General features: G+C 44.5%; 2 protein-coding genes across 16 annotated transcripts in view; one reads left to right on the top strand and one right to left on the bottom strand.

Moving 5' to 3' along the window:
* Positions 1 to 12,608, top strand: part of ZC3H14 (zinc finger CCCH-type containing 14) — a 43,970-nt gene extending 31,362 nt beyond the window's left edge. For 2 of the 10 annotated variants that reach the window (XM_037130240.2, XM_053665973.1), the window contains 7 exons: positions 4,860 to 5,019; positions 5,759 to 5,976; positions 9,064 to 9,184; positions 10,350 to 10,486; positions 11,015 to 11,106; positions 11,880 to 11,986; positions 12,486 to 12,608. In XM_037130240.2, coding sequence (XP_036986135.1) covers positions 4,860 to 5,019; positions 5,759 to 5,976; positions 9,064 to 9,184; positions 10,350 to 10,486; positions 11,015 to 11,106; positions 11,880 to 11,986; positions 12,486 to 12,492 — 842 coding nt within the window. In that variant the 3' untranslated portion in view covers positions 12,493 to 12,608. The remainder of the gene's footprint in view (positions 1 to 4,859; positions 5,020 to 5,758; positions 5,977 to 9,063; positions 9,185 to 10,349; positions 10,487 to 11,014; positions 11,107 to 11,879; positions 11,987 to 12,485) is intronic. The other 8 variants (XM_053665972.1, XM_037130247.2, XM_053665971.1 and 5 more) reach the window with 6 other exon arrangements.
* Positions 12,609 to 13,231: 623 nt separating this feature from the next.
* The window catches only part of EML5 (EMAP like 5), a 122,747-nt gene continuing 119,659 nt past the window's right edge, over positions 13,232 to 16,319 (bottom strand). For all 6 annotated transcript variants that reach the window (XM_037130187.2, XM_053665966.1, XM_053665964.1 and 3 more), the window contains one exon: positions 13,232 to 16,285. In XM_037130187.2, coding sequence (XP_036986082.2) covers positions 16,249 to 16,285 — 37 coding nt within the window. In that variant the 3' untranslated portion in view covers positions 13,232 to 16,248. The remainder of the gene's footprint in view (positions 16,286 to 16,319) is intronic.

Below are 16,319 nucleotides of genomic sequence, written 5' to 3'. Positions count from 1 at the left end.
CCTTGGTCAGGGCCCCACAGTCACCAGCTGTGTTCCCTGGCTCCTCTGGCCTTTTGCCTCAGAAAGACATGCTCGTTGGCTCTGAAGGTTCCCTTCTGCCTGGGTGTCAGCTTCCGCCCCGCCGATGAGCAGTTTCACTGCCACGCTCAGGTGGCTTCAGTCTCTGCCATTTGTCGGGCTTGTCCCTCTGACCTAGAAACGGGTTGGGGTGGTCTCCGCCCTTGATTCGCCCTCTCATCTCCCAGCATTCCATCCTGCTTTCTGTGTAGGGGTATTTTCTGTCAACATGTCAGGCAGCTGAGGTCTGCGTATGTTGTGTCTGCTTAATCAGCTCTCACGTGCTCTGCGTTTCCTGTAGTTGTTTTCATCCCTGGAGCCCGTGCAGTTTGAACCAGCAAATAGCTCTAGGAAGCTTCTGAAGGACTAAATCCTTTGCCTTCTATGATTTAAAAACTTCCGAGAGCCCTTTTATATGTGTGTGTTTCCCACCTCCCCCCACCCGCTTTTTTTTTTTTTAACTTAACTGGTTTTGGTTTTCATGTATGCAGTACTCTGTTCTTCTCTGAGGATAGTAAAGGTAGTTGGAGATGTGTGTTTTTGTTTATTTGTGGTCTTTTTCCTCCAAGTTGTTTGTTTTGATCACTATCTTACACGAAAGAGGTTTTCCTCATGTCTGAGGGACCCTTGGTTGCCTTATATGTAAGAGTGGGGTGTTTAAGAAGCTGACTGGCGTTGTGAGTTCGTTAGTTTGGGGGCTTTCGACTTCGCCTCTGAGTGCAGATCTGCAGTGGAGAGTGGTTCTCTCGCCTGTCCAGTTGCGGGCACGCCGACCGACTGCAGGGCCTTCGGCCCCGGCCTGCCTGCCTTTCCCCTTAGGTCCGTTTCTCCAAGGAGGATCTTTCAAGTGGCGGATTGTCTGGGAGCAAAGTGGGAAAGGGGACTGGGGAAGGCTCCTCCACATTCATTACTGTGTAATGTGCACTCCGCACCCCCGTTCTGGTTTCAGAGTGGTGCTTCTTTCACCAGGGCTTGCATCCGCTGGTCCAGAGATGCTCTGTTTTTAGTTTTCAAGAGTCTAAAGCTTTACTTTCTCCAAGGGAGAAATGGTCAGAGGTTATGAGAAAATATCACTAGTGTTAACAGTTTTAACAGCACGCATTTAGTTAACATCGCAGTAGCTCCTTTCTGTCAGAGACCGTGATGCTCTACCCAGAGGCATCCCCGGCGGCGGCCAAGGAGAAGCAGACTTCCACCGGTTCCAGGTGTCCTCCGTAGAGAGGGAGAGGAGTGGGTGCCCCGAGGGCTAGACGCGAAGACAGTGGAACTTGGGGAGAACGCGCTGTGTCTGAGGCGGAATGGCACGCCCCGTCTGTCTCGCCCCGTCTGTCTCGCCCCGTCCTCCTCTCCCCCTCCGAGGCCCAGGGTCCCCTGTGCTGCCGTTTGGCAGCCTTTGGAGAATCGTGGGACCCACTGTGGACTGCTTCATTGCTGCCTTAAGACTCAGCTTTTGAAGATCTACTGTTAGTTTTTCACTGGTAAAATATGGTTGTATCTCCTCTCCTAGTTATTTTCCAGGTGAGGTTTTTTAAATTAACCCTTCATTGACATCTTAGTGAGGTTTCAGGAGGAAACAGAACGTGGGGCCCGCCCGTGTTCTTTACCCTGCGTCGCCACTGCATCTGTCTGGTTTTGCCCGACCTGGGCTGCTGACGTGAATCTTGCAGAGGGACCAGTGGCTCACGTGGCTCTGTTTTCAGTGCACACTTTCTAAACTCCGGTCTGTGACACCTGCGTCTGTCTTCTTCCATCGCTGATCCTTCGGCTCCCGGGACTTTCCTGTCTGTCCTTCTGTTAATTCCTTTTCATTCTCCTTTATCACTGCTTTGCTGGAGACAGTGCAGGGGGGTGAGAGGAACGCAGCAGCCCTTCTCTGCCTCATTTCTGGACTCGGCCTGTGCTGGCGTGAACTTGGGGTTGCAGAGTGGTCATCTGTCGCATGAGTGGACTCAGTGAGAAGGTGGCATTAAAGAATATGTACAGTTAATTAAACATTCTTACTTCCCCTTTGGCTTTGCCTCTGCTGCTCTCATCTCTCTCCCCTCCCTGCTCCTGGTCACATCTGAATGGCCGGCTTCTTCCTAGACTTAGTGTGAGAGCCCCAAAGAGCTTCAGACTAATGAGATTGGAAATTGAGGTTTGCCTTTGCCCCTTCTGTTTTTGTTTTATTACATTTATTGAGGCATCATTGGTTAATAAAATTATACAGGGTGGGACAAAAGTAGATTTACTGTTGTGAGTACACAGAACAGTTTATTCTTGTATTATTTATTATGATATTATTTTCCATGTGAACAACTGTAAACCTGCTTTTACCCCACCCTGAATAGCTTTCAACTGTACAGTTCTGTTGGGTTGGCCAAAAAGTCCGTTTAGTTTTTTTTCCATAAAATAAAGGACATTTTTCATTTTACCAGTAACTTTATTGATTTGGATATTTTAAGTGTGTCGGCTCTCTCCTTCCCCTGGAGTGGAGATACGTTGTAGAACGTTGTAGGATGTTGATTTTTCTCAGTTAGTTTCTCAATTTGATCGTTACCATCTTCAACTGGTCTACCTGACCACAGAGCTTCATCCAGCAAAAAAAATCTCCAGCCTGAAACTTCGCAAAACATTTCTGACTCGTTGGATCAGTCACAGCACCTGCTCCGTGCACTGCACAACTTTTTTTTTGCATTTTAGTTGTATTTTTACTTTTCTTGAAATAATAAAGCATAATATGCCAAAAATGTTGTGTATTTTCTTCCATCTTCAGTATTAAAATTGCTGCACAATTCACCAGTTTTGAAAAGTTTTTTAAATGCATGCTGATACAACAGCTGTCACAATACACTCTGACAGAATTGTTTCAAATGGAATTAAAGACAGCTGAGCACCACTGGAGCCATCTTCCAGAAACAATGAACTTTGGGGCCAACCTGGTGCATATCATCTGTGTGTCGCACTGTGTGCCACCACCCACAGTTCAGTCGTCTCTCACCGTGTATCTGACCCCCGTGCCCACCTCTTCTGCCTCTCTCCCCACCTTCCCTCCCACTGGTACCCACCATGCTGCAGTTAGTGCCAGCGAGTTTCTGTCCTGCTTGTTGGTTTGTTGGCTTCAGTTTTATGTCCCACATATGAGTGAAATCATATGGGGGTTGACTTTTTCCATCTGACTTATTCACTTATCATGATACTCAGCATGTTGGAAATGACAGTACTTATCTTTTCTCATGACCATATAGTATTTCATTGTATAAATGTACCTTATCCTCTTTATCCAGTCATCTGTTGAAGGACACTTTCATTGTTTCCATGTCTTGGCTGCTGTGGCTTTGACCCCTTTTAAATTGGCTCTTTCTCCTGTCCTCTGTCTCCTGTGTCAATTTCCTGTTCCTCGTGTTCTCACTCCTGCGCTGGTCTTTACCCATCTCTGCTGCTCCTGCTGGGGAGGGCAGCTGCGTCTCGTCGGTGGTTGTTGAAAACGCACCTGCTGTGAGTGCCGGTGCTGAAGGGAGTGTGGTTAGAATAGGAAGAGGGGTGAGGATCTTTTAACTTGGAGCCTCACCGTCTCCTGTGCATCGCCTCATACCTGAGTTCTGCGATTCCAGTCCATTCTTGACATCGTCCTTTTTTCTGAAAACCAGTTTAGACATGTTACTTCCCTGCTCAGAAACCTCTGTTGGTCACTTATTACTTCTGGGCCAGAATACAAACTCAGTGACACAAGATCCTTTATACCTCAGCCTTCCTTGCCACTCACCTACTCCACACACCACGCACCACACACAGCCCTCTGGCCACACCCACTCCTCACTGTGTCTCAGATGCCCCGTGCCTGAACAGGCACTGCCTCTCTGCCCGAGGTGCTCTGCTCCCAGCTCGCTCCCCTCCTCGTTGATTCCTGCTGCAATTGTTCATCCTCTGCCCACTTTTCTCAGCTGTGGTTATTCTGTGTTCTCCCAACACCTGTTTATATGCCTTTCAGGTCACCTTTTGGGTCATAGGGTTATGAAATTGTGTTTACATCTATTTTCCTCCTTTTGTATCTACCACAGTATTGTCAGGTGTTCAGTTTTTTTAGTGACTGAACATGAATGATTTGTGCATTTTGGTCTCTGTTATTTGCCTGTTAACTTTAAGAGAAGTAGACCTCATTGACTCCAGTCGGTTGATTAGCAGTTGGTAGGTCAGCCGTCTCCATTCTGGGCTTTAAGGCTTGGTGTCTTCTATAAAGTAGTTGGGCCTAACAAGTGTATGGCAGGTGATGTGAACTGTGGTTATTTGCACTCAAGGTCAGTGTGTTCCTTGCTGTAGTGTTTAAAATCCTTATCTTAAAACTCTCAGAGTAGTTCTTACAACCAGGCAGAAACTGGCAGTCGGATACCCAACCATCATTCGCTGCTTTAAGTGGTACCCTGTGCAGAAAGAACAAAGCAGATTTTAGATTTTTTCAACAGTCCTTGTGTCACGATTCTAAGGAACATGAGGACTTCTTAGTGTCCGTGTGTTTAGAAAACAGTGTTGCACTTACAGTAAGTGCATGCTGTTACCGATACCCAGCAGGGGCTCCCTGCGAGGGCTCTGCTGCAGCAGGGCTGCTCGGCAGACCCCCTGGCTGAGTGCCAGATGGGGGAGGGACGCTGCATAGAACAGGTGCTCCGTCCGCAACTGCAGCCCTGTCCCCAGTAGAACCATTGTGACTTTCCTTTGAAAGACGTTACAAATATATAGACGACTGACATTCTTCTCACGTGTGTGATGTTGGGGGTGAAGGTGTATTCCAAAGTAAACATTTGTGGCCAATTTTTTTGGCTCAGATTACTATGACATGGAATCCATGGTCTATGCAGACACAAGATCATTTATTCTGAAGAAGCCAAAGCTGTCTGAGGAAGTAGTAGTGGCATCAACCCAAGAGTCGGGGACGAAGACTGCAGATACCCTTCGGGTACTTTCAGGACACCTTATGCAGACACGGTAGATGGTTTCTTTTTCTTGTGTAGCTAATTTGTGTTGATTAGACAGTGCAGGTTAACTGTTAGTTCCCAGTTCCCTCCTCCCCATCCTAGCCCTCAGTGTAGAGTGCTTTTATTGGTTCAGTAGATCATGTGTACTAAGCCAAATTCAGTTCTCAAAAATCCCAGTTCATCCTTCTTGGTCAGAAATCCATTATACTACAAAGTCAGTCAGCCTATGATTTAGCTGTTAATAAGATCCTTCACATGTGTATACCCAGGAAATAATATTTTAAAAGCTAGGTGATCAAAATGAGGAAATCTTTCCAGAGAGAGTTAGCTAATTGGGTTGGGTGATTATTTACTTAGAAAATTGGCCAGATGTTCTAACAAACAAACAGTGATATCAGTGTATATGTAGACTGCTGGTTCTTGAGGTCTGGGAACAGATGCTGACATGTCAGCCTATTTCCATGTGACCTGCGGCATCAGATGGATGGTGGGGGTCAGGGTTGAGCAGAGACTGTCCTTAGTGCAGCCTGGAGGGCGCTGGCGACGAGGCCGCAGTGGTGGCGCAGCCGTTGTGCGGTGGCAGGAGTCCCCTGGCGCTGGGCCTGGAAGTCCCACAGAGTCTGGTCTTCACCGAAGACACACAAAGCCAGTTAAGGGAGTTAAGGGTAGTTCGGCTGGAGAGCACACTGGGAGGCTCAGCTTTGTGTGTCTGATCCCTAATTCTGTGGTATTTTCTATCTGTCTGGCAGAGATCTTGTACAACCAGATAAACCTGCAAGTCCCAAGTTTATAGTGACGCTGGATGGTGTTCCCAGCCCCCCAGGATACATGTCAGATCAAGAGGAGGACATGTGCTTTGAAGGAATGAAACCTGTAAACCAAACTGCAGCCTCAAACAAGGGACTCAGAGGTCTCCTCCACCCACAGCAGTTGCAGTTGATGAGCAGGCAGCTTGGTGACCCCGATGGTAGCTCTCCGCACGCGCCGTCCTCGAGAAGGGGGTCCTTCATGCTTGGCTGTCCGAGTGAATAGTGGTTGGAGGCCTTGCTGTCGTTTGTTACTCCGTAGTGGCCTTCCTGTCCCCCCAGACGTGACAGCCAGTTAAATTTCAGGGTTTCTCCTGTGTATGTTGTGTAGATGGGCTGTGACTCCAGTCTGAACTGTTCAGCCGTGGAAACCAAAAAGCACCTCTTACCGTGCGTGTTAATTATGCGTGTTAAAGGGTGAACCATCGGTCTCCATTTGTTTGCCTGTTTTTAAAAAAGAAACTACTCGTTACTTTCTTCTTACACCAGCAGTAGTCTCGTAATGAACTTGACAGAAAAATGAATTTGGATTTTGATGCTATTTCGACTTCACTGTAATGCCCTTGAATGGCGTTCCTCACCTAATCTGTCAAAATACTTAATTGGAAGTTCAGAAAAGACCTTACATTTAATTTAATACTTAAGCATAGTGTTTAGGAGTTAGATAACTTAATTCAGGTAGCGACTTGCTTTTAGGCAGATGAGCCTTTCTCCTCGTGGCTTCTCGCAGGCACAGCCCCGCTGATCATCCTCATTCAGGGTAGAGAATAACCACGCTCCTCAGACCATCTCGTATTCCTAGAAACACCTACATTGGCAGGGGAGGCAGTTACTGAATCTCAAAAATAAACAGTATCAAAAAATAGGTTTTGAAATTTTTCCAAATTAAAATTTGGCAGTGATATGAAAATATATTAAATTCCTTTTGAGTAGCCAAAAATATAATAGCGCTTGGGGGCACTTGAATGACTAGAGATCATTATCTTGAACTGAGTGAGTCAGTACTGCTTTGATTGGTGGAGGAAGTTGAAAACATGACTCTGTTGAAGAACAATTTTGAAATGGTAACAAAAGGTGCTAAGAACTGCAGTAGGCCGTGCAGAGCCCTTGGCCTTGTGTATTCTGTCTCAAAGTAAGAGAAATTGGTGTTCGACTACTTTGGTTTTCAGTTCAGCAGCTTCCTGTTTTGGTATGTTAGGGGCCAGTTTTACTTAAATGGAGTTGTCCGTGTTAGGCTTTACAGCAGTGACTCTCCAGATGCCACGTTAGCAGAACTCCTTGCCACAGTTACCCACGTGCTGCGGCCATTATGCAGACAGCAGTGGGGGGGGGGGCTCCCTTGCCAGTGCTGTGCCCGGAGGCTCTCCGTATTTCACTGCTGCTGGAGGGTGAGGCCTGAGAGTGTCCTGAGTGACAGTCACAAAGAGGCTGTGGTCTGTCTTGCTCTCCCCCTCCAAGCAGGGAGTTTGGAACTTCGTCATTTCACAAGGTGGCTTTTTGTCTAGTGTTTCAAGGATGGCAGCATCTGCCATTGTATGCCACTGTCACTGGTCATTATATGGAAGTACAGATTTTATAGCTTGCAGTAAAAAGTGAATTTGTATTTTAAAACGCAAATGGGAAAACTTTTAATAGCTTATAAAAGTAAATGTGAGGGAAAATCAGAGTTGTGACCTCTACGTATATGACTTCACATTTCTGTGGAAAGATAGTTCCCTTGTAAAGAATTGAACTTCTTTAATGTGCTTGTGAGTCTCTAGCCACGTCACTCCACTCTGTTCCTTCTCTCGTTGGCCTGGGCTGTCGTGTGTCACCATGCTAAAGTGTGTTCTTTAGGAGGAAGGTCAGACAGACATGTTTTCTCTGCAGGGGTGACACAAAAACCATTTAAATTCGGGGAAAACTGCTCTGGCCCTACCAGATTTTACTTGAGATTAACTATACTTTTAATAATGACTTACTGGTTTTTTAAGCAGCATGGAAACTTATGTACCAGGCATACTCGTAATACCTCCCTGACAGTTCCGACTGGGTGTCAGCACAGGACTCATGTGCCTCGCTGTCCTGCAGGAAGCTGGGTCGCTGGCACAGCAGTGCTCAGAGCACCCGCCGCTGCATTGTTGGGTGTTGCATCCTTGTTTACCTTCAACCATAAAACCCAAAGGAAGTCACTCTTTTCTCTTTGCGTAAGAATGGAGATGAGTGCAGAGAGGTCAGATAGATGTACTTGCCCAGGGTGTCTGCCTCCCTCTGCCAGGCAAGTGCAGAGCCAGCTTTGAGCACCTGGCCAAGTGAGAGGGCCACAGGGGTGTCGTCGAAGGGCATCTGCTTTCATGAGCACGAGTGTGGATGGTGTGGGTAACGCCCACAACGCTTTTTGGGGAGTCTAGGATGTCTTGGGCCAGAAGTTGGCAGCTCCTTAGGCCTATCAGGTATCACATTATTTGGGTTATTCTGTGTTTTAAATTTGAATTGGTTGCCAGCATTTAAAATTTAGATGTGAAAAAGGTTTTTTGGCTTTCTATGAGTCAGGAGACAATCTGGCAACAGGGGTCCCACTTTCCAAAGTTGTAGTCATTGACATTACAGTGCGTGGGACCTGACCAGTGGGTGTCAGTGAGCCCGGTGGTGTGGGCTTCCTCTCCAGGCGGCTCTCCCCACGTCTGCTTGCTCCACGCCCGGGCTGTCTGCACCTGGTCATCTTTACCCCAGGCGGCGCACTCGGTCAGGTGATCTGAGGGTAGGGGCATTTGTGACCCTTGTCAGGCAAAAGTCTTTTCCTCGCTCTGTAGACATTGGTGTTGGTTTACCACCCGGACTTAGAAAACTGTGTGTGCCTCGGTGAACGAGGAGACTTTGTGTCTGGACCACTGGTCATCTTGCCTGGATGAGAATTAGTTCATATTCTTTATCAGCTTTTGTGTTTTCCATTTGCCTTTCATTTTTTTGGCTCGCTAGTTAACATCCTTCCCTCTCCCGTGTTTACTTCAGCCCTGAAGTGGCTTGGAGAGCTGGGCGTTCTTTGTGAGCCCAGGCTGCCCTGGCCGCTGCGTCCCCGCCCTCCTTCCTTCACAGTGGGCACCGCCGTCCATCCTGGGCGTCGTGCACGGGCTTCTGGTGCCGGTGCTGGTCTGAGTATTTGGACGCATTTATTTCATGAGACCACACATAGAAGATAAGATTTTAAGGCTGGGTTTTTAGGGAAATTTGCAGATAATGAGATACTTCCGATTTCTCTCCCCTGGTAGCTGAGACGAGTGAACCGAGCGTGGCACAGAAGCCAGAGAAACTTCTAGAGCGCTGCAAGTACTGGCCCGCCTGTAAGAACGGGGACGAGTGTGCGTACCACCACCCCGTGTCGCCTTGCAAGTGAGTAGCAGCAAACAGATTCTGGTTCGCAGCGTCATTCCGTTACCTGATAACTTATTCTCTTTGCTTTTTACGGTCTAGAATACAGTGGCAGTGGCTGGGGCCCGTCCCCAAACAGTGTGCCAGTGTGTCGTAGAGGGTGGGGACGCGGCAGCTGGAGTCTCTGTGCCTCAGACTCAGGATGTACGGAAACTCGGGGCTTCCTTAGGATTCTGTACATTAAGGAGATGAGTGTATGTTGATGCCCAGTTTGTGTATGTTATTCATGCACGCACATTTAAAGCAGCGGGGAAATGCGTGACAGGAAGTGAGCAGACATTTTGGGCTTGGGCATAATTTTTCCTTACCAGCTGGCTGATCAGTGGAATGAGCTTTGAGAGGTGGCTTTTAGATTTTTTTTGTCCTGTTGGTGGCATCTCTCCATGCTTTTTGATGACATTTGACAAGACAGGAAATTTGGATAGGACAGTCTCATGTATAGGGGATCAGGGGTGGGTCTTGTTTTTGGTAGCAGTGCCTCGCACATGTATTGTGCTAACTGTAGAGTTTACTTCATGAAGTATTGTAAACACCTTAATAATGGAGTGAGTGGTGTGATTCTCATCACGTTTCAGTTGAAAAGCTATTAACAACCCCAGGCGTTGGAACAGATAATTGTGTCCTATTTTGTTATATGGCCTCATTTAAAACTGGGTTTTTTTTTGTTACTTCTTTGTCTCAAAATAAGAAGTGGTAGAATATAAGGATCCCCTCTACAAAAACCAGATGCAGCCCTGGCCAGGTTGCCCGGGGGCTCAGAGCATTGTTGTTGCACAATAAAAAGGTGGCGGGTTCAATCCCCAGCCGGGGTGTGTATGGTAGGCAGCCAGTCAGTGTTTTTCTCTCTCACATCAGTCTTTCTCCACTCCCCAACCCCCACCCCCTAGTCAGTAAAAAAAAATCCTCGGGTGAGGATTTTTTGTAAAAATTATTTTATTGTTGTTCAAGTACAGTTGTCTGCATTGACCCCCCCACCCTAGCCATCCCCCCTCCCTCCCCTGCTTCTGACCCCCCTTGGTTTTTTGCCCATGTGTCCTTTATAGTTGTTCCTGATAACTAAGGATTTTTTAATTGTTTTTAAAAATAATTCATTGAGAATATTAAATGCGACTATGCTTTTTTTTAGAGCTTTCCCCAATTGTAAATTTGCTGAAAAATGTTTGTTTGTCCATCCAAATTGTAAATACGATGCAAAATGTACTAAGCCAGATTGTCCCTTCACTCACGTGAGCAGAAGAATTCCAATACTGCCTCCAAAACCAGGTTAGTGACTCTGCGCACTACTGCGTTTGGGTAAAAAATTAAATATGACATTTTGTGAGTATAAACTGAGTTAAAAAGAAAAAGAAATAGTTTTTTTTTAAAAAGATTTTATTTATTTATCTTTAGAGGGGAAGGGAAGGAGAGAGGGAGAGAAACATCAATGTATGGTTGCCTTTTGCGCGTCCCCTGCTGAGAACTGGCCTGCAGGGAACCGGCCTGCAACCCAGGCATGTGCCCTGACTGGGAGTCGAACTGCAATTGTCTGGTTCGCAGGCCCGTGCTCAATCCACTGAGCTACACCAGCCAGGAAAAAGGAATAGTTTAAAGACTGTATCGGTTCATGTAACCAGTCTCAGAAGAGGAAGTGTACACATACTATATTGTTCTAAAGTATTTATTTATCTTGACTCAGTAACTGTATGCCTCCTCATTGCATTTTAATTTTAAAGTCCCCATAAAAACATCAGAATTTAGTAAAAATCATTGTGCCAAGTAAATCTGACCAGTGTTTGCCCTTATTTTTGTCAGCAGTTCTGACACCATCACCATCTTCCAGTAGTCAGCTCTGCCGGTACTTCCCTGCTTGTAAGAAAATGGAATGTCCCTTCTATCATCCGAAAGTAAGAATTTAGTAGTCACTTGTCAGATTGAGACCTGGAAGGTCATAAGCAAATTGAATGTCTCCTCTGCCCCTCTGTCTCCTTCAGCTTCTTGTTTGTTAGAGTGAACTTGACAGTTACGACCGTTAGGTTATTCCTCAGTGGCACTCAGCCCAGGTCTCCTTAGGCCAAGTGGTGAACGATTGAATGTCAGTATCCTAAGCTCTCAGGAGAGTAAAACTCATTTTTGCTAGTTGGTTCCCATTGTTCTCTGCCCCCTAAGCACGTGGGCAGGATTTTTGGTTTTTTCTCTACCTCAGTTCCAGAACTGAGATGATGTGATCCAGTGGTTGTGTGTACTGCTTACTGCCACCCGGACTTATGCTGAGGGTTTTAACTGTCTGTACTAAAGGCTGGTTGATGTGTCTCCAACTGTTCAGTTGCTCAGAGTGAATCTTCTTCTGAAATAGCAGCCTGAAGGCCATGCAGCGGCCTTCACGTCCCCAGCTTCAGTTGGGCACGGAAGAGGGCACTCAGTGGAGAATGTAAGGCAGGACGTGCAGGGTGATTATTGCATGGATTAGAAGTTTATTATATGCTAATGTTCTTTTTGGAATTTTAGGATTGTGTGTGTTGGGGGTTAATTTTTTCAAGTTTCAGCAGTAGTAAAATGAATGTTACATACCCTGTTTCTTGCCCCATTAATGTTAGAGTGGGCTGGTCATTGTCATTTCAGATTGCTGTTTTTATCTTAATAGCTTTGCACATGTTAAGACTCTGTTCTCTCTCCTTAGCACTGTAGGTTTAACACGCAATGTACAAGGCCTGACTGTACGTTCTATCATCCCACCATTACTGTGCCGCCACGACATGCCTTGAAGTGGATTCGGCCTCAAACCAGGTACAGTTAAAATGAGTTTTCCAAGTGTCATCTCAGATACTATTCTAAACTGTCATTTCTTAAATTTATAAGCATACAAATTTGGAGTAAACTGTCACTTTGATTTTTTTTTACTGACGTTTAATTTTAAAATGGTCCAAAGGACCCTTTTCGTTTTATCTAGCAGCAGTTGCTGTTTACCTAGATCATCTCCGGATCCGATTTCTTTTATAACTTCTGAACATACAGTAGGGCCTTCAAGACACAGACCGCTCACAAATCTCACATCCACCTTCTCACGCATAGTAGTAAGACACTGAAAGGAAGTTTCAGAGCACGTTCATGTGGCCTGTAGGTTTAGACACAGGGCATCTTTTATGTGCCTTATTTTCTTTTAAAATCTGATATTTGTATAATAATCTGTATAACAAATATTCATTGTCTGAAAATACTTAGTTAAGGTATGTGGTATATAGGGATGTAAAGCAGTTAATTAAAATTGTTGGTTTTGTTTATTCAGTGAATAACACCCAGTCCTACCTGGCAGAAGATTGTGAAGTTTGAAAGTTTCCATCTACTGATGAAAGAGATTCTATAGAACTTGTCAAATCTTTGAAACTTGGAATATATTGCTTTCACAATATGAAGTTTATTGCCTCTCTGAAGTATCTAATTTTTCAAGTTTGTAAGTTTATTAAGTGGTTTTAACATTGGGTGTTCTGTTGTTGTGTGCCTTGTTTTGACTATGGAAAGACAGTTTAAGGAAAAACTAAATTCTATTAAAATACATGGAGTGTTTGTACGCTGCTGTTTCAAGTATCAGCATGGTACAGTGTGGTGATACTATACTGTTAGTACTGAGAATCCAGTTTGGGGCTGTACACGGCAGTGTGTGCCTGAGAGAGTGTGTGGACTGAGAGTGTGTGCACTGAGAGAGTGTGTGCACTGAGAGAGTGCGTACCGAGAGAGGGGAGTGTCCTTACTCCTAAAGTGGGATTGCCGCTTTCACTTTTTCCAGGGATTATAGAAAGTTCACAATCTACTGAAAACAGGAGTGGCCAGGAGTCCATCCAGCTTTTTAATTTTAAGTGATTTAAGCTTAAAAACATGACAGTCCAGGCTCCCGAGGTTGCATGTTGCTTTGGTCAGTGATTCCCAAACAGCTTCCTTCGCCTTCTGGGTAAGGGTGAGTGAGGGGTGGGGAGGGTGCACGGGGCTGGAATGGCAGTGGCAAAAAAAACACAACAATTCCTTAAAATGTTTCCATTTACTGTCACCATATGCTTTTAAAATAAGTATTTTGGGGAATTACATTATCACAAAATTATACAAATTTTTTTACAAGTATATATACATAGGATGGGTATCAGAGAACAGACTTGAAACTCACACCATTATAGATACATATATTCTCCCATTCTGAAAAACAACATTCTCAGAATAACTCCACAGAAAAATATGGTTAGTAAAGATAATTTTTAGATGTATAAATTAGATTTCAATAGTGTATTTTAAATGACTGTAATTACAGAGATCAGATGGATAAATTGCAAAATAGGACTATATTTTAATTCATTAGTCCAAAAGTTGAGTTCCATGTGTATGGTTTTTAAATTTTTTAAGGCAAGAAGTGTCAAATACTTCAGAATTAAACAGATCACTGATTTTTAAAGACCTGATGTACAGTTTTTAAAAAAGTAAAGCTAGAAGTTCAGAAAAAAGATGAATGCAAAAGGGATAATGAAGACTCAAGCATTCTGAGGATCAAATTAAACTGTAAAACAAAATTCAGTGACTTCTGCAGTCATATACATACAACCGACAGAATTAAACCACGTGTGTTCAAGTCCATGTCTGAAAGCCTCCACGCAGGAGTCTGGTTTTCTGTGGCGTTGCTTTTCCTTTGGGAGGAAGTTCAGCCAGTCACGACACAGTGCCATAAGGTGCACCTGGCTGTGCCCTTAGAGGAAGGACAAAGCCCAGAGGGTTGTCGTGAGGTGAGACTCGGGTGAGACGCCCGTCCCACTGCGTCTTAAGACCTGCTCCGTCGAATGTAAGGCATTTGTTCCTTGTAGTGTTAGTTACTAGAGATGCTTTACATTTCTGCGTGAGAACCTCATTTTAAAATTGTATTTCCAGAAATTTAAAAAGACTTTTAGTATCATTTGTACATGGTGTATAGCTGCATTGTCATAATTACACTATAAAGAAATTAGAAAACAAGGGAATAACGTGCTAAAATTGTTTCTTGCTATTTAATAGACATTGCCTGGAAACATGTTTAAGAGTTTAATCTCTTTTTTCAGTTGGTAAAGTTGACTCTAAAACACCTGTTGGGGAACTTGGCCTAAAATGAACCACCACCAGAAAGGGTCACGGAGAAGCAAGGGCGTTGGAGTGCAGTGCACCTCGGCTCCGTGCAGGCCCCAAAATCGGGAGCCTCGGGGCGGTACTGCACCCCAACTTCTGGGTCAGAAAAGAGCTGTGTGGTACTCACTTTCCCTGTTGTGCGGCAGAAAAGCAAGGTGGTCGTGCGATGACTCCTTAGGTTCACGGAGACCTTTACTGGTGAAACTGACAAATGATTAAGGCTAGCTTATGAAGGTGGCTACCTGGAGGAATAAAAGCAGTGGAAACAATTTTATCCCAAGTAGTTCACTTGCTTAAGGTTAGGAGAGATTGTACCTACACTGTAACAGGAATGGAATTTCTCTTCAGCTAACTAAACTAGCTCTTTTCTTCCCCAAAGCTAATGAAGTTGACTGCCCGCAGTCTCAAAGATGGAGGGACAGGGTGTTTCAGGGGGATTTTTTCCTTTAATTTATTGACTGTCTCTTTATAACACACATGAAAAGAAATGTAACATTACTATATTCTAAAATTTGGCTTTATTTAGGAGAATATAGTGATGTGAATAATGAAAGAATATGATCTTATGTTTCAAGCTTCTTAAACACTTTAAAAATCAGTCCTTCAGACTCAGTTATTCAAATCTTTAAACTGACCAGGTTCAGTCACTGGTCAGGCTTCCTGCAACATAATTTAGCCATTTCTGTTTTTAGTATTTACAAGGTGTTGGATGTAGAAAACTGAAGGGGTCTGTTATGCTACAAACACTTTAAAATAAATATTCATAGGACCAACAGAGCATCTTACACTTCTTCACACTTAGAAAAATATATTTTTAAATATCAGTCTACATAATTTCCAGTCTTCAGGAGACTACAGACAGCCTCAACAGCAAATTCCTGAATGGCAAATACTGGTCTTTGGCAGCATTTTAAGTGAGTAGGAATAAAGGTCCAAGAGCTCGGCCTACATCTACCAGAAAGAAATCAGGCCGGTCTTCCCAGTGAACTTGTATTTGTTCCTTTCGGAAGTTGACTTATGGGGTGGCGCACATCTAACTAAACTATACAATTTTATGTCAGGAACTAACTAAATTGTGTAACTCCGTAAATGTGAACTTAACTCTTCAGTTTACATGTTAAACAAATGTTTCTATGAGACTACATCTCTAAATACTCAGTATTCTCTCCCAATTAAATACTATTGCTACCTAAAACCTTAAAAAGCTGTACACAACTGGAAATGATTGTTCATCATACCACTTTTTCATTAATGAGGCTATAATGATTTTAATTTTTCCAATACAGAGATGACTTCTGAACATAAAGCTTGACAGCTCAAAACTGAGAAGTAGCAACCCCACACTGCCAGAGAACTGCCCCTTCCCCAGAGGGCTGCGGTAAGGCCTGAGGGGCAGTGTGTCCTCCGGGGAGACCCTTATTTGCTGTTCAAAACGTCTTTAGGGTGATGGTGTGTTTCTTTCCTTATGGAAACACAGGATAAACTATTTCATTAAACCTTGACACTTGAAAATAAAATATAAATTCTAAAAGGAGTTTTGCTAAGAGGATGATGAAAATTATCCAAGTTGGGTTTTTAAGGTTTTGGTTTTTCTTTTTGAGGAGTGCTACATATACCCTGAACCTCCCTAGCAGGTCTGCCAAATCTGCACTCTCCCCCCAAACGGGGGTTGGCTCTCACTATCGAGTAATGTATTCATATTCAGTCCTTCCTTGAAATGTAATTGTCTGGCAGTGGATGGATTACAGATGGTCGGCCAGTGCATGTAATAAATATCCTGAAAACGTCAGTCTTCTGTTCAGATGGTTCTGGCGTGAATCCCTGTCAGCATTCCAAGTGAGCACCGCTGGACTCCTCCCTCCCCCCATCCTGGCTTCTCAAGGCTGTTTCCCGGCATCTCGGCGTTCGTGTCCTTAGTGAGGCACGTGCACGCATCTCCACACAAACAAACTGCAACCAGAGGGAAACCGCAGTGAGTGCATTG

This window comes from Artibeus jamaicensis, unplaced genomic scaffold (assembly GCF_021234435.1).
Source record: "Artibeus jamaicensis isolate MK-2021 breed Jamaican fruit bat unplaced genomic scaffold, CSHL_Jam_final contig_444, whole genome shotgun sequence".
Lineage (NCBI taxonomy): Eukaryota > Metazoa > Chordata > Mammalia > Chiroptera > Phyllostomidae > Artibeus > Artibeus jamaicensis.
This window is presented reverse-complemented; position numbering and strand designations above follow the sequence as displayed.